The sequence below is a fragment of the Lutra lutra genome, chromosome 7 (assembly GCF_902655055.1).
Source record: "Lutra lutra chromosome 7, mLutLut1.2, whole genome shotgun sequence".
Taxonomy (NCBI): domain Eukaryota; kingdom Metazoa; phylum Chordata; class Mammalia; order Carnivora; family Mustelidae; genus Lutra; species Lutra lutra.
The window spans coordinates 132,942,922-132,966,246 of NC_062284.1; the positions used below are offsets into that span (position 1 = coordinate 132,942,922).

General features: G+C 40.1%; 1 protein-coding gene across 4 annotated transcripts in view; it reads right to left on the reverse strand.

The window, feature by feature from the left end:
* Positions 1 to 23,325, reverse strand: part of LIN52 (lin-52 DREAM MuvB core complex component) — a 142,991-nt gene that overhangs the window by 74,415 nt on the left and 45,251 nt on the right. Inside the window, exon 6 of one of the 4 annotated variants that reach the window (XM_047737266.1) lies at positions 11,551 to 11,591. The exons of 2 other annotated variants lie outside the window; for them this stretch is intronic. In XM_047737266.1, coding sequence (XP_047593222.1) covers positions 11,566 to 11,591 — 26 coding nt within the window. In that variant the 3' untranslated portion in view covers positions 11,551 to 11,565. Of the gene's footprint in view, positions 1 to 11,550; positions 11,592 to 11,705; positions 11,725 to 23,325 lie in introns of those variants that run through there. One more of the 4 variants, XM_047737269.1, reaches the window with a different exon arrangement.

Sequence of the window (23,325 nt, forward strand, 5' to 3'; positions counted from 1 at the left end):
GTCGTCTAATCATTTTGTAGAGTTATAAAAATATCTGCTACAAAAGTGGTCCTATAAGGCTGTGTCCTAATGCAGCTGAGGGTAATAAAACATTGCAGTCATGGGTCAAAGTATACCAAGTCAGAACTGATATACACCAGTGTTGCTATGGGTTTAAAAAACTGTTCTGGCTACCCTTTTTAAAGGACTCTTGTTTATGTAACCAAGAATTAGCTGCAAAAGTAACCAACTGCTTCAGTGCTTCAACAATGAGTTGTGCCTAATGAAAATTCAGAAATCATTACCACATGTCATAAGGAGTCAGCATGTAGAAGACTAAAAAAAAAAAAAAAAAATCAAAACCAATGTATTTTTAAAGTTAAGGGTCTTTGAGACTCTGATGGGTAGTAAATCCATTCAACATAGAAAGCAGAAATAATCAAAATCATTATCAAAGTGCAGGTCAAACTCACCCTAGGCCAGAGATGCTTGACAGTGGCTACTTTCTTCTCTCTTTGTTATCACTTTACAGGCTAAACAGAGAAAACCGATAGAGGCGACTGCATGGCTCAGTGGCCAAATTATGATATAAGGTCACTTTGCCTCCCTACTTAATTACTTGTCCATATGTAAACAAAGAGACAAACAGGCAATGCCTTTTACTGTCCTAAGCAAATTTGGGCTGCCGGTGAGGGAAATGAGTACGAGAAAAGAGGATGTGTGCAGGTTAATCAAATAGTAACTATTAAATTGAATGTTACATTTTACATCGACTCTTAACACTATGGAGGAAACCAATTTGCCAATGATAATATATAAAATTTATTTCTTGGGGCACCTGAGTGGCTCAGTTAAACATCTGTCTTTAGTTCGGGTCATGATCCCAGAGTCCTGGGATAGAGCTCCACATCCGGCTCCCTGCTCAGTGGGGAGTCTGCTTCTCCCTCTGCTCTCTCTCACCTCTCTCTCTCAAATAAATAAAATCTTTAAAAAAATAAATAAAATAGGGGCGCCTGGGTGGCTCAGTGGGTTAAAGCCTCTGCCTTCAGCTCGGGTCATGATCTCAGGGTCCTGGGATCAAGCCCCATATCAGGCTCTCTGCTTGTAGGAGCCTGCTTCCCCCTCTCTCTCTCCCTGCCTGCCTCTCTGCCCACTTCTGGTCTCTATCTGCCAAATAAATAAATAAAATCTTTAAAAAATAAATAAATAAATAAAATAAAAAATAAAAAATAAATAAAATTTATTTCTTTCATTCCAGTTTAAATTTTTTTTTAAAAGACTCTACCCAACCACCTTCAACCCACTATGAGCCCTCATTTCCAAACTTCTATGGTACTCAAGTGACAATCAGTACATGCTCTTTTGTACTGTGATCTTTTTACATATTTGTCTTGTCACCCTAATCAGATTATAAATAGAAGAGTTTATGTGTTTTTGACATCCAGGGTCTAGCACATTGCTTTTCATAGAAGGCCATTAATAAATGTTTATTTATTATAATATCTAAATCCTAAGAAACAGATGTGAACCCTTAGTAGAGTCAGATGTTACAATAAGTAACAATGATGATCAAGAGATTATTTCAAATCTACTTTGGGAAAGAATAAAAGAAAAGGAAGGGTAGAAAAGATTCATTCAAGGGACACGTGAGCGGCTCCATGGGTTAAGCTGCTGCCTTCAGCTCAGGTCATGATCCTAGGTCCTGGGGTTGAGTCCCGCATCAGGCTCCTTGCTTTGTGGGGAGCCTGCTTCTCTCTCTGCCTCTGCCTGCCACTCTGCCTGCTTGTGCACACTCTCTCTTTCTGACAAATAAATAAAATCTTTAAAAAAGAAAAAAAAAAAGAAAAGACTCATTCAAGAATTGAAGGGAGTAGAATACAAAAATCATTATACGTCAAAAAAGACCTTCAGTAACACAGACTGGATTCAACTCTGATTTGTGTCAGTCGAGTGGACAGATGGAATGGTCTTGGAAACTGCCTTTTCTTTTCTTTTTTAAGATTTTGTTTATTTATTGACAGAGAAACAGTGAGAGAGGGAACCCAAGCAGGGGGAGCAGGAGAGGAGAAGCAGGGTCCCCACTGAACAAGGAACCTGATGTGGGGCTCAATCCCAGGACCCTGGGATCATAACCTGAGCCAAAGGCAGACACTTAACAACTAACTGAGCCACCCTAGCGTCCCTGCCTTTTCTAACAACCTTTCCTAATTAGTGTCCAAGTCCTGCCTTTGGTGAATGCTAGATGATTTGGATCAATAAAAATATCTCCGGGCATGTGCTTCACAATGGCATTTGGTACATAGCCTGTGCATCCTGCAGGAAGGGTGGGCACAGGAGGGAAAATGCTCCCTCCTGTGAACTGAACTGAGCATGTACTCCCCTCCTACCATCTTGAAAAGTGGTAAGAGAACAAAATAAAATTTCAGGATAGCTTTACCTTCTCTGGCTTACCATAATAATCAGGTAATAGCATTAACAATGCCTGAATCCTATCTGCTTGTCTTTTTCATTATTTTTTTTTCCTTTTTCATTATTTATCATTTCTTAACTAGGAATGCCTCTAGCTTATGTTTTCTGTTATATTTAAAAGATTTTTGGCGGGGTAGAGATGGCCCTTCTTTTCACTACATCTGTATCTTGCACAGAGCACTGGGTATGGTGCATCAACAGTGAATTCTGGAACACTGAAAAGAAATAAAAGACTTTTTTTGTAAAGTCATGTTGACACTAAAACAAAAAATAATTTCACTGCTTTGGAAAGGGAAAGTTTTTTTTCCTGAATGAATAAGTGCTGTGGAACAGGCATACACTGGACTTCCTTGAATCCTTTTGGGCTTCCTGGACCGGTTTCATATCTTTGTTTTCTTCTTTTTCTCATATAATTTGTTTGAAAATTCAAATATAATTCATATACCATAAATTTGCCATCCCCCCTTTAAACTGTGGTAAAATACACATAACACACATTTTACCCTATTAACCATTTATTTATTTATTAATTAAAAATATTTTATTTATTTATTTGACACAGAGAGATCACAAGTAGGCAGAAAGGCAGGCAGAGAGAGAGAGAGAGAGAGAGAGAGAGAGGAGGAAGCAGGCTCCCCGCCAAGCAGAGAGCCTGGTGTGAGACTTGACCCTGGCCAGGACCCTGAGGACCCTGAGATCACGACCCGAGCCGAAGGCAGAGGCCTAACCCACTGAGCCACCCAGGCACCCCAACCATTTTTTAAAAAACATTTTATTTATTTATTTGTCAGAGAGAAAGAGCAGAAGCACGGAGCTGCAGGCAGAACAGGCAGAGCAGGCAGATGGGAGAAGCAGGCTCCCTGCTGATCAAGGAGCCAGATGCGGGGCTCAATCCCAGGACCCTGAAATCATGACCTGAGCCAAAGGCAGACGCTTAACCGACTGAGCCACTCAGGCGTCCCACCATCTTAACCATTTTTAAGTGTACATTTCAGTGGCATTAGCATATTGATATTGTTGTGCAACCTATGTTCAGACTTTTCTCCTCTTGGAAAATTGAAACTATATCTATGAAATAACTCCCATTCTCCCTCCCTCCCTTCCCTGGCCCTTGGCAACCACCATTCCACTTTTTGCTTCTGTGAATCAGACTACTCTAGGTACTGCATACAAGTAGAATCATACGTTATTTGTCTTTTTGTGGCTGGCTTATCTTACTTAGCATATCCTCAAGGTCATCCATGTTGCAGCACCTGTTAGATTTTCCTTCCTTTTGAGGCTGAATACTATCCCATTGCATGTACATACCACATTCTGTTTATCCTTTCATCCATCAATGGACACTTGGGTTGTTTCTACCTCTTGGCAATTTCAGATGCTGCTGTGAACGAGAGTGTACAAATATCTGTCCAAGTCCTCGCTTTCAATTCCTTTGGGTATATACCCAGAAGTGGAATTGCTGGATCATATGGTAATTCTATTTTTAACATTCTGAGGAAGTACCATGCTATTTTTCATAATGGCTGCACCATTTTGACATTCCCAACAATAGTGTGCAAGGAGTCAAATTTCTCCACATCCTTGTCAATACTTGTTATTGTCCATCTTTTTCATTATAGTCATGGCAGTGGGTATGCAGTGGTATCTCATGATTTTGATTTGCTTTTCCTATTGATTAATGTTGAGTACCTTCGCATGTGCCTATTGGCCATCTATATATCTTTGGAGAAATGTCTGTTTAAATCCTTTGCCCACCTTAAAAATTGGGCTGTCTTTTTACTGTTGAATTATATGAGTTCTTTATATAGTCTGTATACAGCCTCTTATCAAACAATATAGAAATGATTTACAAAAGTTCTCTCCCATTCAGTGAGCCATGTTTTCAATTACCCCCCACCCCCACACCAAACTCTACATCCAACACAGGGCCTGAATTCACAATCCCAAGAGTCGTATGCTCTACCAACTGAGCCAGTCAGGTGCCCCATGCCTCTTCACTTTCTTAATGGTGTCTTTGAAGCACAAAACTTTTACATTTTGATCAAGTTCAATTTCTAATTTTCTTTTTCTGCTTGTGTTTTTGGAATCATATGTAAGAAACCACTACCTACTAAGGTCATAAAGATTTATGGTTATGTTTTCTTCTAAGACGTTTTACAGTTTCAGCTCTTACATTTAGGTCTATACTGGATTTCTGAGTGAATAATTGTATATAGTATAACATGGGGGTTTAATTTGGGGTTCTTATATATATTGTGTTTTCCCAGCATCATTTGTTTGTTTTTAAAGATTATTTATTTATTTGTTTGACAGACAGAGATCATAAGTAGGCAGAGAGGCAGGCAGAAGGAAGGAGGAGGAGGAGGAAGCAGGCTCCCCGCTGAGCAGAGAGTCCAATGCGGGGCTCGATCCCAGGACCCTGGGATCATGACCCGAGCCAAAGACAGAGGCTTTAACCCACTGAGCCACCCAGGCGCCCCCCAGCATCATCTGTTAAAGAGACTATTTCCTGCCCATTGAATGATCTGACACCCCGGTCAAAAATTGACTATAAATATGAGGGTTTCTGAATTTTCAATTCTATTCATCTATAAAGATACCTATATACTGATACCACACTGTCTTGATGACTGTAGTTTTGTATGAAAACTTTGAGACTATGAGTCCTTCAACTTTGTTCTTTTTAAAGATTTTTTAGCTATTCTGGTTCTCTTGTATTTTCATGTGACTTTAAGGATTTCCTTGTTAATTTGTGCAAAACCAGCTTCATTCCTAACCTAAATAAAGTACAGGGTAGTTCCTACATTTGGAAGGATCCATAGTCCTTACAAGGTCAATCATGCAAACTGGGATCTCCTCACTGCTTGCACCCTCCAGACACCAAAGCAAATGTAGGTGATAACAGACCATTTTTGCATATATTCATTTCACACACTGGTGGTGAACAATAAAAACAAATTGAATATAATCTCAAAGGACAGAATTATTAATTTAAATAATTATTAGATCTCATTTGTGCAAAAACCATTTATTTTTCTTCTAACAGTGTTATAAAATATTCCCCAAAAAATCAGACTGCAGCATTATATACAATACTGAATAGTTCCATTACACAAGAATTGAATTTTACTATAATTTCTATTTAAGGAGGAAAACAAGTTATTCTAAACAATTCATAATTGCTATCAGTATATGAGTCCAAGTCTTTCATATCTGTGGAGTTTCAGCTATAAAGACATGAAAGTTAATATAACACAGGAGTTTGGGGCGCCTGGGTGGCTCAGTGGGTTAAAACCTCTGCCTTCGGCTCAAGTCATGATCCCAGGGTCCTGGGATCGAGCCCCGCATCGGGCTCTGTGCTCAGCAGGGAGCCTGCTTCCACCTCTCTCTCTCTCTCTCTCTGCCTGCCTCTCTGCCTACTTGTGATCTCTGCCTGTCAAATAAATAAATAAAAATTTAAAAATCTTAAAAAAAAAACCCCACAGGAGTTTACTTGCAATTTTGCTGAGGAACTAATCCAAACAATACAAACTAAAGAACAAATCATTCAGCTAGTTAGTGAGCCTAGCAGTCCACTCACCACCAGCATTCCACTGAGGCTGTGATGTTCCTTAGTGGTACTTTTACACATAGTAAAGATAATACAACAGCAACTGGTGAGGACGAGAAGTTTCTACAAATTTGGAATAAAAGATGGGTACATCTTTTATTTGTTGTTTGTTCACTTGTTTGTTTTTTTTAAACATTTTATTTATCTATTTGAGAAAGAGAGAGATCACGAGCAGGGGGGGAAGGGTAGAGGGAGAAGCGGACTCCCCACTGAGCAAGAAGCCTGATGTGGGACTCGATCCTGGGACACTGGGATCATGACCCGAGCTGAAGGTAGATGCTTAACTGACTGAGCCACCCAGGCACCCCAAAAGATGGACACATTTCTGGAGGCTATCTCAGATCTATAACACAAGTAGTTCCATCACATATCCAGCAGTGTATGGGAATGTTTTAGCAAGTGCATCAAGTTTTACCAAGAATATTCATCAGAAAAGAGAAAAATGAAAGCTGAAAAGGCAGTGAGGATGATACAGGAAACACGGGACTCATGACCACAATGTGATCTGGGAGAAAATGTGAAGTTATCAGTCATAACAAGAAACTGGTGCACCTCGGTGGCTCACTCAGTTAAGCCTCCAACTCTTGATTGCAGCCCTGGTCATGATCTCAAGGTCATGAGATCCAGCTTTGCATCAGGCTCTGTGCTCAGCTGGGAGTCTGCTTGAGATTCTCTCCCTCTCCCTGTCTATATTCTCTCTCTTTCTCTGAAGCAAATAAAATATTTTTAAAAGATTATTATTTATTTATTTATTTATTTCAGAGAGAGAGAGAGAGAGAGAGAGCATGCGAGCGAGCGAGCATGAGAGGGGAGAGGGTCAGAGGGAGAAGCAGACTCCTCACTGAGCTGGGAGCCCAATATGGGACTCTATCCCAGGGCTCCAGGATCATGACCTGAGCTGAAGGGAGTCTCCCAACCGACTGAGCCACCCAGGCACCCTAAAATCTTTTTAAAATTTTATTTATATATTTGACACAGAGAGAGCACAAGCAGGGGGAGTGGCATGCAGAGGGAGAGGGAGAAGCAGGCTCCCTGCTGAGTAAGGAGCACAATATGGGGCTTGATCCCAGAATCCTGGGATCGTGACTTGAGCCTAAGGCAGCAGCTTAACCCTGAGCCACCCAGGTGACCCTAAATAAATAAAATCTTCAAAAAAAAAAAAAGTTTTTTAACATGGATATGAAAAGAAAATGCCTTTGTATATAAGTCAAAACAGGATCTATTAGACAACAGATATTTACCATGTACCAATTATAAGAAGTGTTGGGAATTCAGTGGTGAAAAACCCAGATACCCAGATATCCTTATAGGTGTTTGGAGTTTAAGGTCAGGCTACCTTACCTACTTTGTAGCAATGTGCAGACATTATGCAAAAATTAAGTCTGCCCTACTGAGAATCTCAGGACATAAAAAAAATTATATTCCGAATATGGATAGGTCAATAAAAGAACCTCAGATACTGGGAAACTTTTGGAAGGTAGGTCTTATAAATACTTCATGTCAGAAACAGAGAAATACCTAATTTCTCCAAAGCTGAATTCCAGGTTCTCCTCATCATGGACGAACCTAAATGGCTATGGTTTGCAACTTTAAATCTCAAGTTGATGTTCCTTCCTCTTAATGTTTCTGACTTTTCTACTGGGTGTAAAATACAAACCCAAGGTATATGACCTTGCCATACTTTGCCTGGCATCATAAAATGCCATGGGCAAAGATCTCAAACTTGATTACACCAGCTTTAGTAGAGGTACATCCTTGGTAATATAAGAAATGTTGGGGCACCTGGGTGGCTCAGTGCGTTAAGCCTCTGCCTTCGGCTCAGGTCATGATCTCAGGGTCCTGGGATTGAGCTCCGCATCGGGCTCTCTGCTCAGCGGGGAGCCTGCTTCCTCCTCTCTCTCTGCCTGCCTCTCTGCCTACTTGTGATCTCTCTCTGTCAAATAAATAAATAAAATCTTAAAAAAAAAAAAAAGAAATGTTATGAAATCTCTTACTGGAGACTGGGCAATCTTTGGATGCTTACTGGCATCCCTTAGAGAAGAGGGCAATGTATGACTTCAAGGAGATTATTTTCACAAGCAATAGTATTAATATTAGTGAGACAAGAGGGTGGCAAAGGTTTGGAGGGCACACATAAAAGTACATGGGACAACTGAAAGAGCAAGAAGAATGATAAATGACCTGGCAAAGAGGGGGCACCTGGCTGGCTCAGTCAGAAGAACATGGACTCCTTGATCTTGGGCTCGTGAGCTCAAGCCCCACACTGGGTGTAGAGATTACTAAAAAATAAACTTAAAAAGTTAACGTTTTCTTTCAAAAAAAGAATGGCAAAGAGGATGGAACTGAAAGACCTGAACAAATTTGGGGGGTTTTCATAAATTTAGTCAAAGTCCTACCATGGGAAATTTGCTGATTGAAACCATAACCAGTTATGATGAATGAATAAAACTTTTGAGTATTAAAATTTTCACTGATTTTGTACCAGGGAATAAAAGCACAACACAGCTACCATTCTGACTGTTCTTTAGAAAGACTCTATCACTTCATGACGGTTCCCTCTCAAAATACTGCCTCACAATTCTCTCCCTTTATCTCCTCTACCACTTGCCTCTTTCTGCAAGGCTAATGTTGAAATTTAACTTTTTCGGGGGTTCAGTATATTTCACGATCTCACCACATAGTCCATAATATTTGGGACACCACTATGTTAAATCTGAAGATTCAGGGAAGTTCAAATTAATGCTTCTACTAATAATTCAATATATTATAGTATAACATTTTAGTGGGGGAATTACTTTAGTTACTTCTAATTATGAACTAATTTACATAAAAAACCCAGAGGGAGAACTTAAATTTTTTTCAAGTGTACCTTACTACATTTTAGAGGAAAAATAATACGCTATGGGTTAGCACAAACCTGGGAAATCACAAAGTTCCCTCATGAATATCAAGGTCCTATCTTGATGGCAACAAGTTGACTCTAATTACCACAGAAGTGCCAGATGCTCACTTTTATAAGCAGATTTCATAAGCTTTACATTTAGTGAGAAACTGTTAGCTACACTTGGCAAAGGAAGATTATCTCTCAGATGTTGAGACTACCAGCAGAAGAATCTATTTGCTTCATTCTTCCTAGGAGAGATTGGCTGAAATAATTTGTCAGTTAAAAACAACTGAACAGGGGCGCCTGGGTGGCTCAGTGGGTTAAGCGGCTGCCTTTGGCTCAGGTCATGATCTCAGGGTCCTGGGATCGAGCCCCGCATCAGGCTCCCTGCTCAACAGGGAACCTGCTTCCTCCTCTCTCTCTCTCTGACTGCCTCTCTGCCTGCTTGTGATCTCTGTCTGTCAAATAAATAAATATAAAATCTTTAAAAAAAAAAAAACTGAACAGTTAAAAATCTTCATGGTAAATTCTTTGTTGAAAGTTCAAGTACATCTGCTGAAATGCACTCATTCTATTTCTTTCAGAGCAAGATGGGAGGATAGAATACTTAAAAATCACAAAATAGTGTATAAAATCATAATGATATTCTGTTACATTAGGTTTTATTCACAAAGCTGTTGCAAGTTGATCGTTTATACTACAAAGAACTTTTCCTATTTCTAAGATTTATTTATTTATTTATTTGACAGACAGGGATCACAAGTAGACAGAGAGGCAGGCAGAGACAGAGAGAGGGGGAAGCAGGCCCCCTGCTGAGCAGAGAGCCCGATGTGGGGCTCAATCCCAGGACCCTGGGATCATGACCTGAGCTGAAGGCAGAGGCTTTAACCTACTGAGCCACCCAGGTGCCCTGAGAACTTTTCCTATTTCAAAGCTCATCCCTCTTGTGCTAGCTCCAGGGAACTGATTTGTATAAGCTTTGACTCATTCCATGGTTTATCTATAGTAAAAAAAACTTTACTCCTAAATTGGCCTGTCTTGCTTAATAGATTCATGATCTTCTGATGGTGTAGGGAAACCCCTAACCTTAACTTATCAGAAAGCTGAAATGTTATTAAGCGAAGTAGGCACAGGTCCAAGGGTCAGCAAACTTTTCCTATAAAGGGCTAGGTAGTAAATACATGAGGCTTTGCAGGCCACAATCAGTCTCTGTCTCATATTTTCTGTTTTTGTTGTTGTTGTTTTATTTTAATGACCCTTTAAAAAGTAAAAACCATTCTTAGTTCACAGGGAATACAAAAACAGGCCATGGGCCAAGTTTGCCAACCTTCAGAGTAGTGCTATCTACTGGAAATGTTTTCTGTCTATGCTGTTCAATATGGCAGCCACTAGACACAAGTGGCTACTAAGCATTTACAAGTGTGACTCAGGAATTAAATTTATTTTATTTTATTTTAATTAACTTTAAACAGCTACATGCAGCTAGTGGCTAGTATTTTGAAGAGCACAGGTCTAAAGAATCTCCATACCCCACAAGAGCCCTGAAATCCCTGATATACCCGTGTTGTCTCAAGAATCTACTGAATGCTGGGATAAGATGTAAATAGGAATTGTTACTAATAATAGCCTCCAGGGGCTCCTGGGTGGCTCAGTAGGTCAAGCATCTGCCTTTGGCTCAGGTCATGATCCCAGGGTCCTGGGATTGAGTCCCACGTTAGGCTCCATGCTCAGAGGGGAGCCTGCTTCTTCCTCTCCTCCCTGCTTGTGCTCTCTCTCTCTTGCTATCTCTGTCACTGTCTCTCTCTCTCAAATAAATAAAAAAATTTTAAAATCTTAAAAAATAGAATAGCCTCCAATTATTAAGTTAAGCACTGTGCATCAATTCAAATGCATCAAGGAGAGGAAAATAACACAGGAGAAACTGGAAACAAAACTAGTTGGCATCTGGGGCGCCTGGGTGGCTCAGTGGGTTAAGCCTCTGCCTTCAGCTCGGGTCACGATCTCTGGGTCCTGGGATCGAGCCCCACATCGGGCTCTCTGCTCAGCAGGGAGCCTGCTTCCCCCCTCCTTCTCTGCCTGCCTCTCTGCCTACTTGTGATCTGTCTGCCAAATAAATAAATAAAACCTTTAAAAAAAAAAAAAACTCATCATCTCACAACTTATCAGTATGACATCTTTTCAATAATGATTGGGCAAATCAGACCTTTGAAGTATTGAGAGAATGAATCTAAAGGGCTTTGAGTTAAAAGACATATAATGTGGGGCGCCTGGGTGCCTGAGTCATTAAGCATATGCTTTCGACTCAGGTCATGATCCCAGGGTCCTGAGATCGAGTCCCACATCAGGCTCCCTGCTCAGTGGGAAGCCTGCTTCACCCTCTCTCACTCCCTATGCTTGTGTTCCCTCTCTTGCTATCTCTCTCTCTGTCAAATAAATAAATAAAATCTTTTAAAAAAAAGACATATAATGTTCCTATTTTTGATGGAAGTGACAATTTCTATCACTCTATCTGCATAGATCCTATTGAAGACAGATGCAACTAAAATTAGTTTGCCTGAGAAGACAAGTGATTTCTCCCATCACTGACCTGAAATGCTCCTGGAAAATTGCTTTGCTTCATTCATCACACTGCCACTCCCAGCAAGGCCCCTAAAGTTCACAAGGTATAAACTTGCTTTGTTAGCCAAGCTGTTAACACAAAAAACCCAAGTCCTCATTTTCACGTACTGACAAATCATTTCCCGAGTCCATCAATGCATTCATAACTTGATACTTGGAACTTCTGAAGTAGAAAATTAGGGGAGAGAATACTCATTCAACTTGAGAGGAAGCCTCTAGTTAATGCCTGAGACAACATCCATTAAGGGCTATTTGTTTTCCCCACCTATCTGGACTAAGCAAAGAATTTAAGACACGCAGTAGGTACACATCACTACACAGATGTCCAGCTGGTGGTACGACAAGACTCACACTACCCTTCCCCAAAAGTTTTATCTCCACTGTTTCCTATTTTAAAAGTCTCGGAACATTCCTAAAGAAAGTAAAATCACGGAGGTAAAAGGGTGAACCACAGAATACAAATCCATGAGTGCAACCAATTCGCACAATAAGCATCCACTCACAGGTCCAGGTCAAACTATCTAGTAAGAATCTACCATTGGCACATCAATACAATAAAATTTTATGCAGCAATTGGGAAACAATGAGGTAGGTCTATCTATATCACTGTGGAAAGATATCTAAACTACACTTTGGGTAAAAAAAGCAAGTCACGAAACAGTTCATATATTGTGATCTCATCTGTATGTGGTAATGTAGAAACCTGATTATGCGTAGAAAATGTCCAGTAAGTTCAGCAAGCAAGGTTTTTAACTTTTCACTTTTTGTCCTATTATGCTATTTTAAAGAATGTTAAATCAAGAGTGTGAGTTACTTGTGTAAGTTTAAAACGTTCCTTTAGGGTGGTCTTTAGGGGCACCTGGGTGGCTCAGTCGGTTCAGCGTCCAAGTCTTGGTTTGAGCTCAGGGCATGATCTCAGGGTGGTGGGATCAAGCCCCCTGCTCCACGTTCATTGGGGAATCTGCTTGAGATTCTCTCTTTCTTCTCCCTCTCCCCCCCACTCCGCACACTCTCTGAAATAATCATCACATTTTAAAGAAATAAAAAAAAAAAAAAAAAGTAAAGCATTCCTTTAAAGCCTAGAGAGATCTCCGCAGTAGTCTTCAAGAGACTAAGGATATGCGGTAGCTCTCCTTTACTCTTGCAGTATTGATAATTTAAAAGTCAAAGCTGTACATGAAAATCCTTTCAGAACTTCCTTTTGTCTTTACTTCCCCCACCCACAAAGTATATAATCAGTTGCCCCTCACAATCCCGGGGCAGCAGCTCTTCCTGCTCATGGGTCTTATGCCTATGCTTTAATAAAACCACCATTTTGTACCAAAAAAGAAAAAAAAAAAAGTCAAAGTTGTTCTATTTGTATTTAAAGCTACTACAATGTTCCTAAGACTGCTTCTGTCAATGAATTTCTATGGTGGGGAGGAGAGAAGAAAATTCACATTTTTATTATGTAACACGGGGGGAAAAAAAAAAAAAACGAAAGAAAGAAAGGCAGGCACACTTCAAAAGGGCCTTGGTAGGAAAGACAATCCACAAGTGCCAACCAGCTCCAGGGCCGTGAAGATCCCGGGAGAGCCATCACATTTCAATTACCATCACTAACATTACTTATTATTTGGCCTGCTCCGGTCTCTAAGGAAAGCAGCTTGTGATGACAATACCCAGCCTCTTCTTGTAAAACAATTCATTAGGCAAAGCAGAACAGCTGGGGCAGCCACGTGCTAGTTCTTAAAGCACCACCCCACTGGGACCTCTGGCCCAGATTTCTCTTTCCGTGAGGGACAGCCACCACCCCTGTGACAGCTGCAGAGTCCTCCAGGGACCCTTCAGGTTTAATCAGTACTTCCTGCACTGGAGAGAGCCATTTGATTTCTAACATAAACTAATGGTACTCCTGCTTCCAGCAGGTTTCACCAGACATCAGATAAGAGGCTTTAGGGCATTTTTATCTTGTTCTAATGCTCCTGAGTTAATTAGGCAGCAAGAGATATTGTCATAGATCCTTGATGTAGCCATATTATCCAATAAACAGACTCTTTCCAAGACAGGTTTAATATGGATCGAGGAGGTAAAGAAGGCTGGCTTAATATTGATCCTATTGAAAGGATGAGAATCCAGTCACCAGAAGCAGGGCAAAATCATACACATTCTGCAGGAGACGAAGTGCTATAAGGAAAGTAAAGAAGTCATCTTTAACTATTAAGTAAAATGCCATGCGTTTTTGTTTTTCTTTTCTTTCTTTTTTTAAAATTTCATTTATTTATTTGACAGAGACAGAGCGAGAGAGGGAACACAAGCAGGGGGAGTGGGAGAGGGAGAAGCAGACTCCCCGCTGAGCAGAGAGCCCGATGCGGGACTCGATCCCAGGACTCTGGGATCATGACCTGAGCTGAAGGCAGAGGCTTAACGACTGAGCCAGCCAGGCGCCCGTGTTTTTGTTTTTGTTTACCATTTTATTTTTTTTTTTTTAAGATTTTATTTATTTATTTGACAGAGAGATCACAAGTAGGCAGAGAGGCAGGCAGAGAGAGAGGAGGAAGCAGGCTTCCCGCTGAGCAGAGAGCCCGATGCGGGGCTCGATCCCAGGATTCTGAGATCATGACCTGAGCCGAAGGCAGCGGCTTAACCCACTGAGCCACCCAGGCGCCCCTTTGTTTACCATTTTAAATAGCATAAACCTGAAAGACTGATTTGGCATTCTGGGTTATTTTAAACAAATGTTTCTAAATGAAACTATTTTCATGCATTTTGCTGAAAAGTATTCTTAGGGGCCAGTTTTTGTTAAAACTAGCAATAAAATCATTGTAAAAATAGCTTATTATATCAATAATATAAAATTAATTATAATATATATTAATAAAAGACATTAAAGGTTTTTTTGGCTATAAAGCAAATTTGATTACGTTAAACAATGAAGACTGCCTGTAACTTCTAAATATTACCAGAGCCTACATCATAGTGGGCTTCAGAAATAATTCAACCATTGGCTCAATAACACTGATACCCTATTTTAATGAAGGCTATGTGAGAAACAGTGAAAATAAAAATCAGCCCTTGGATTCACTGTTGTTTAGTCCAGGCTAACTGCATAAAAGAAAATTTTACTAAAACAATTTAAAAAAATCTCTTAGAATCTGCTTTGATAAATATACAGAAATCAGAGAACCCAAGTGTTTTACTTCATAACTAAAAATATCTAACCAGAACCTGCTGAGTAGGTATAAATATTCCTAAGCGGACCATTAAAAAAAAGGGTCAGTTAGTAAAAGCCAATCATTTTCGAGTGGTTTGTCTCCCACAAGTTTTTTTTTTTTAAGTTGAGATTTTAATTCCTTAGAAAAATAGCTCCCACCCCCTAAAAAAAAAAAAAAAAAAAAAAACTGCAAGATCTCTTAAAAGGACTCACTGGGTATGCATTTACTGACTTTTGGAATACCAAACATACCATATGGTAAAGAAAATCAATCCCTTACTTTTGTTTATAATCCACACAACATAATCAATAAGGTATAAGCATGAAGTCTAATTCACAGATTAACAACCATCCATGCACCTCTAAACTCACTAATTCTGAGCTTTTGCAACATAACCATCACCTCACATTCTTCTACTTCTACGGACCCATCATTGCTCTTTGCATAGGCCTCCTGTTACCTGCAGCAGGGGATACTGATTGCTTATCCCAACACCTATTATCCCCCTCTTTGTTATTAACAAAACCCGATTTTTAGCCAGCAATATTACAGCCCAGAATAAAAGATGACATTCTTTCGCAGCTAGGTTGGTCCAGATGATGAAGTTCTATGGCACTTCCAGGAAGCTGCTTACAGGAAAATAAGTGATATGCACAACCTGTCTACTTCAAGCCTTCCTTTTTGTGGAAAAAAAGAGTTCTGCTCTGTGTAAACCACAATTATTTTGGATTTCTTGTTACAGCTGAACCTCAACCTAACTAACAGACATGATAGCCACAATTTTTGAGCCAATAATACTGACAGATGTTTGAGTAATTCATTTCAGTGACCCCTTAACACTTTGTACCCCACTTTCACCCTCAATTGTATTCTCCTGGTCACAGGGCTTCACATGTTAAAATAATTTTGACTCTGTGTCCTTCCAGTCTGTTACAATTTCGTATCTACTTTTCCCTCCAAAGATCTCTCAACCGCCCTCTCTCTTGCATTCACTCTGTCCTATCTAGTACAAGCAGCATTGCATTCTTGGATTCCAACAGTGTCCTAGCTAGTCTCTCCCACCCATCACCACACCCTTCAATTCTCCCTGGAGGTAGCTATCAGGCTTCTGAAAATGATTCCCCAGCTTGGTCCTTCATGCCTTCCATAACACGATGTTTCTAGTACTCTAACCAATCCATATTCAAAACTTGCTTCTGGTCTGAAGTGTCTTCCTTCCCCCGATATGCAAATACTAGTCATGAAGCCCTACTTCAAGTTTCATCTCTTCCAAAAGGTGTTCCCCAGATTCTTTACCTCATTTTTCCCTCTTGAGGAATTTGTAGAATCCATGGTCAGAGAGGGAAGCACGGTGTGAGAAACGCCAGATCATGCAGAGCAGTAAGGCCAAGTTAAAGATTTCTTATTTTTTCTTAAGAGCAATGAGAAGCCATTGATGGGTTTTAAGAAAGGAATGAAGTCACATGTCCAATGTGTTCCAAAAATATTACTCTGACTGCAGAGTGGAGTAGTTATTGGCGAGAGAACAATTCTACAGCTAATTTGGTTAGGAGAAGGGGAGAATACCAGAAACAGATTAAAGAAGCTTGATAAAACAGGCTTGTTGTAGAGGGAGAACTTGAAACTCAATATTCTAGTGGAAAATGACAGTTATTTGAGTAAATATATGTTCACCATAGGAAAAAAATGGTAAATATTTATTAAAAGAGGTGGTGTGCAGCTCTATCTCCTATCAAGAATGTACTGACATGGTTAAGCGTCTGCCTTTGGCTCAGGTCATGATCCTGAGGTCCTGGGGTGGAACCCTGTATGGGGTTCCCCACTCAGCAGGGAGTCTGCTTCTCCCTCTCCCTCTTACCTCCCTCGGCCTGCTTGTGCTCTCACTCTCAATCTCTCTCTCAAATGAATAAATTAAAAAATCATTAAAAAAAAAAAGAATGTACTGACATTTGCAATGCCTGAATCTTGACTGGATCTTGGTGTTAAAAAAAGAGCGCGTTACCTCAGTCAGTTAAGTGACCGACTCTTGATTTCAGCTCGAATCACAATCTCAGAGCCATGGGAATGAACCCCACATCAGGCTCTGCGCTGAGCTCAGAGTCTGCTTGTTCCTCTCCCTTTGCTCCTCCCCCTGCTCACTCAGTCTCTCTCTCTCTCTCTCACTCTCAGATAAATAAATAAATAAATAAATAAATAATTTTTTTTTTTTTAAAGCTACACAAGATTTTTAGGAATAACAGGAATTTTGAATGTGAAAGGATATTAGATATTTTGCAATTATTGTTAGTATTTCTTGGACATAATAGTTATAGTATTGTTGGGGCACCTGGGTGGCTTAGTCAGTTAAGTGTCTGCCTTCAACTCAGGTCATCATCTTGGGGTCCTGGGATCGAGCCCCACGTCAGGCTCCCCACTCAGCAGGGAGTCTGCTTCTCCCTCTTTCCTCTTCCTCTCCCCGCCACCCCTTGCGCCTGCCCTCTCTCTCCCTTTTAAAAGATTTCATCTATTTATTTGAGTGAGTGAGAGAGAGAGAAAGAGCGCGTGTGCAAAGGGAGAGGGTAAGAGGGAGAAGCAGGCTCCCCACCAAGCAGGGAGCCCAATGTGGGGCTCAATTCCAGCACCCTGAGATCATGACCTCAGCCAAAGGCAGACTCTTAACTGAGACACCCAGGCACCCCATCTCTCCCTCTCTCTAATAAATAAACAAATAAATCTTTTAAAAAAATACTTATAGTATTATTATGTAGGAAACTGTCCTCATTCTTAGGAAATGTGTTCTGAAGTATTGAGGGGTAAAGTGCCTGATGCATGAAACTTACGTCCAAATAGTTCAAGGAGAAACTAAAAAATAAATAAATAGGGGCGCCTGGGTGGCTCAGTGGGTTAAAGCCTCTGCCTTCGGCTCAGGTCATGATCTCGGGGTCCTGGGATCGAGTCCCGCATCGGGCTCTCTGCTCAGCGGGGAGCCTGCTTCCTCCTCTCTCTCTCTCTCTGTCTGCCTCTCTGCCTACTTGTGATTTCTGACTGTCAAATAAATAAACAAAACCTTTAAAAAATTTTTTTAAAATAAATAAATAATAAATAAAAAATATAAAATAAATAAAATAAAAAATAAAAATAAATAAATATATATATATTTTAAAAGATTTTATTTATTTTTTTTGATAGACAGAGATCACAAGTAGGCAGAGGCAGGGAGAGAGAGGAGGAAGCAGGCTCCCCGTGGAGCAGAGAGCCCGATGTGGGGCTCGATCCCAGGACCCTGGGATCATGACCTGAGCCGAAGGCAGAGGCTTTAACCCACTGAGCCACCCAGGTGCCCCAAATAAATAAATATTTTTAAAAGTACACATTTTTGCACATGTATATGCATACATATATACATATACATACGTGTGGCAGTGGGAGGCTCACGGGGTATTTAAAATGTGTTTTCATAAAAAGAACTGTGGAAGAAAAAAAGGCTTAATGACATATCTTCTTCAGTTAGTGAAAGGAAGCTTCTTTCTTGACCTATTTGTGGCATTAATATTCTTTTACTTGGAAATCTGAAATACACTTTTTAATCTATACAAGCCAAGGAAGTCTGAGATCTTAAAAAGTAAAACACCACTTGAGGATTTTTCACCCAAGAATGGTCTCTTCTACAAGCAGTTAACAGATCAATACTCCAGCCCTCCCTTTAGTTTCAAGCCTGGCTACTCTTGGATTCCATTCTCAGCCTGATTGAGGAAAGTGAGGAAGTCGTTTTTCAGTCTGGAGACAGGTTCCAGAATCATTCTCTGGTGCCTACATTTATTAATCCTTTAATACGAAGTCATCGATTCCTGCTGTGGAGCCATTTCAGCGAATAACAGGTACACAAATTCATATTCAAATAATGTTTTATTGTGTTGCTCTTTTCTTTGTCCATGCTATTATCCTCCAACACTGAGATACTGTTGACTAATTAGACCCGTTTTTACTGAATTTGACAGCTGACGGCAGCAGAAACAGAAGCAGACAACCATAAACTATTTTCCCTCCAACCAGAAGAAAAGTGCTTCCCTTGCAAAGCTAGAATACTATACTCTCCCCACCTCCAAAACTATTTTCTGAGAGGGGATAGTCATAGTAATAACAAGCCTTTCAACTGAGAAATCAGAAGGCTTATTTCTATAGTCAGGCCTAGACTTCTCATTCTTTTGACCAAGTGAGCAGGCATATAGATGAAACTCCTTAACCTAGTCCAAACTTGTGCAGACAACCAGATTGCATAAAACGGATAAAAGACAAAAGAAAAAATGAAGGTCTACATCAAAATGGATGCTGAGCACTTCCAATAAGGCATTCATTAAAGAAAACTTTTTAAGTTCATAAAACAAAACCAGAAGTTACAACACCAAGTTAGGAAGACAACTTGGGGTTTTGTTTGTTTGGTCGTTTTTAGGTTATCATGTATGTTTGTTAAATCAAACCTAGGAAGCCACATGCCAGAAGTTTCCCAAACTAGAATTGGGTTAAAAATGTCATGTACTCTGTGAGGAACACTGCTTGGTGTGATGGGAAGGAAGAAAATGAGCGCGGAGAGGGCTCCTATTCTAAAAAAGGTCAAAGTCTGACTGACAAATAAGGGGCCTGAGGGGCTTACTTCTCTCACCCAAAGAAAGTAGTTTATCCCTTGCTGAGTCAGAAGAAACTCTATTATGGCAATAGGAGAGATAGAGAATTAAAACCACAGATAATTTCACATTTCATTTTAGCCACAATTTTCTCCAGCCATACTTTTCACCGCAGCTTCTGGAAAGAAGCCAAACAATTTTGTATCATATCTTCTCCTTTAATCTTCCCTCTCCCACCTACTGGTAGAAAGATGGCAAAAAGAATGCAAGCAGAAGAAGGAAGAGAAGTTAAAGGTACGGAAAAACCAACTAGATAACTCTCCATATTACTTAGATGCGTGGGCTGACTGAGGGTTGAGATTCATGCTGCATCTTATCCTCTCTTTGTTAAACTGTAGTGTCACCTACTATCCTTTTAAACTGCCCCGCAGAAGGTTCAGGGTACGCAAGGACAGTTCTGATTCTTGAGGGATGTGCTCCAATACAAAATGTACTAGAAGAAAAAATATGTGTGTTTGCTTCTCCATCTATTTTTAAAGGACTTCTCTTTGGTTTCTTTCACAATTCCTCTAAGAAAATACTAGAGAAATCCTGAAGGGTCTTTAAAGACGGAATATTAAGAATTTCTCTATGATTTAAGACTTCCTTTCTCACAGCAAATGGTTGAGGGCACCCCACTTCAACCAATCAGCAAAGAGCCATTAAGAGCTGAGAATTAAGACATGGCAGTTGGAATCATTGCCAAAACTCCAGCTGGCCCCACTTGGGGAATGAATGTTCTTTAAGAGAAATACTGTGCTTTAAAACTAATAAAAGGAAGGGCACCTGGGTGGCTCAGTGGGGTAAGTTTCTGCCTTTAGCTAAGGTCATGATCTCAGGGTCCTGGGATCGAGCCCCACATCGGGTTCTCTGCTCAGCAGGGAGCCTGCTTCCCCCCCCACTCCCCCCCCCCCGCCTACTTGTGCTCTCTATCTCTGTCAAGTAAATCAATCAATCAATCAATCAACCATTAGTGGGGGGGGAACTAATGAAAGGAAAATAGAAAGTTTAATTATCAACAGTGATAGAAAATGGGAAGTCATCTTAAAGGCAATATATAACAAGAAGTTAGAAGAGATTTTTTTCACATCTACCATCTCAATCAAGTTGCATCTCACTTGGGAAGTGAGCATTGTCCATGGTCTATCTTCAATACACAGTTACCCAACACAATGTCATCTGACTTTAAACAAACAAATAAACAAGAGAGGCCAAGGTCCAGTATCAATTTCTATCCCACCATTCCTACCTAATCTCCCAGCAAGTTAATGCAAATCAAAGCAAGCATTTCAGTGTGGCTGGTTAGTGAAGCCTGTTCCTTTCCCAAGAGAGGTCTGTAAAACAGGACAGTCACTGACAGCAGTACAATTACTGACACAGATACAGACTTTATGGACATGTTTATCTCCGCTGTAAATCCATACTCTCTCTCCACTCCGATTCACGAGTCATAAAGAAATTGCAGATAATGAAAAAGTTGGGGAAATTTACAGCATGTCGGAAACCTCAGACAGCCAGAAGAAATTAAAGAGCTGACTAGGGATAAATCACACAGGTACAATTAAAACTTCCCGCATACCTCCTTCATTTCCAAACTGAGGCACAATCCAATGGAGCTGATGAAAAGTTGAGGTCATGACTCCTCGGGCTGTAATCATTTCTTAACTAACTGTGGGTTAAAAATTAGCCAATTCACAGGTCATGTGTAAATGCTGATTTCTTGCTGCTACCTAGATTTCCTTCGCTCTCTACTGGAAGAACCCCCAGAGCAGTTCTGTCTGTAAACAGGCCAAATTGCAACAAGCAATAAATGGAAAGGTGATGTCCCTTCTCCCACTGCCATCTCTTACCATCACCACTGTGGACCGAGCATTAAAATGAGAAAGTGGAGCTACAATGGGTGAATGAAATTGGAGGCTTCTTCTTCCCCAGTAAATAACCATTCTGAAGGTTTCATTTGATCTCTTTTCAACATTCCAAAGGAGATTTTAAAGGACTGTTATGTTTGATACTAGAATAAGAATTACTTCTGATGATACTTGTTTTTCAGGAGTGGACTGAGCTAATGGCCATCTTGGCATGGGCAGAAACGTGGTGTGGCTAAACCATACCACTGCCCTAAACCATCCAACTTTGATTTTTTTATATTCTTCCATTCACAAAAGCTACAGGAGGGGAGGAAAAAACAAAAGGGAAAAAACAAAAAAGGCAAACTGAAACAAAAACCCTTGACTTTACTAGAATCTATAAGTGCTAATCAATGTGTAACTCTTACGCCAATAAAGTAAATCAGAAAAAATATCAAAGAAATAATGTCTATTTCTTACATAATGCAACTTAACAGAGCTCTGTGATTAAAGACTAGAATAATATGAGTTAATTGTTGGCCCCCCTATTCTATAAGACTATAAAATCCTCTGTAAAGGGAAAAAAAAAAGAGGATTCTATCAGATGCTACACTCTTCCATTTCTCCCCAACTGAGTTAGATGAAACTAGCAGGTTTAAAAAACATCAACCCAAACATTTACAAGACCTCTCTGGAAAGTAGAAATGCAGAACACATATTTTTACCAACTAACTTCTACACAAGTGAAGCAAACCAACAGTGTCAGCAAAGAGATACAGAAGTCAATACTAATCTCTGTACATCTCTGTAGGATGAAGCTTCAACTAAATTAGCTCTAATATGATTTTGAAATTCTGAGACCTGTCAAGAAATGAAAGTTAACAGGCACTTTTTTTTTTTTGGAGATACAGAGGATGTAACTGACATGGTTTCGATTTTGTTCCTATTGACCCCTTGATGATTTCATGTCTATTTTACACTTCAGAGAATCCACATGTCATTTTCATTTTACATGTTAAGATTTTACTCTCTATGGACTAAACATGGTTCTAAGGAAATATTGAGAGTTTCAACCCAGACATCTCTACCATAAAAAACTTAGGTTATATCTAGCTCATGGATCGCAAATCTATTCACCCATAAGCCCTAAGACATGGACCGTGGTCTGTTTTTGCCTTTTTTTTTTTTTTTTTTTTAAGATTTATTTATTTACTTGAGAGAGAGAGTGCGCGTGTGGGAGAGCGAGCACTCGGGAAGGGGCACAGGGTAAGGGAGAAAGAAACTTCAGCCAACTCCTCGTAGAGCTCAGAGCTGAGGCGGGACTTGATCTCAAGAACCGGAGATCATGACCTAAATTGAAACAGAGTCCAATGCTTAACAGACTGAGCCACCCAGGGGCCTCTGATGTGTTTTTGCTTATAACGAAAAGTTCCTTAATTAGCTCCTAAGTGTTTGGTTGGTATCCAGTATCAAATAAGAACTGTTAAACAGAGGCAGAGTTTTGGTTTGTTTGTTTAAAGATTTATTTATTTATTTGTTTGTTTGAGACAGAGAGAGAACAAAAAACAGGGAGAGAGGCAGACAGGGAGAAGCAGACTTCCTGCTGGGCTGGAAGCCGGATGTTGGGCTCAGTCACAGGACCTGGAGATCATGACCTGAGCCAAAGGCAGATGCTTAACATCTGAGCCATCCAGGCGCCCCCAGAGGCAGAGTATTGTAAGTTCTCAAGAGGGAAATCATATGTTATCAAATGAATATTTAAGTGAAGTCAAGAAAAATGTCTACTGTTATAACTTTATGAGGCAAATGATATCCCTGGATTAAGCATCAGAAGACTTGAATTCCAGTCCAGGTTTGCAAATAACTAGGTGTGTGACTGGGCAAATCCCTGAAGCTCTCTGAACAGAAGAACTTTGGTCACCTCATCCGTTCAAATGGGAGTACAGCTGACCCTGGGACAACACGAGTTTAAACTACACTTTCCTGTGGATATCTTTTTTTTTTTTTTTTTTTAAAGATTTTATTTATTTATTTGAGAGCGAGACAGTGAGAGAGAGCATGAGGGAGGAGAAGGTCAGAGGGA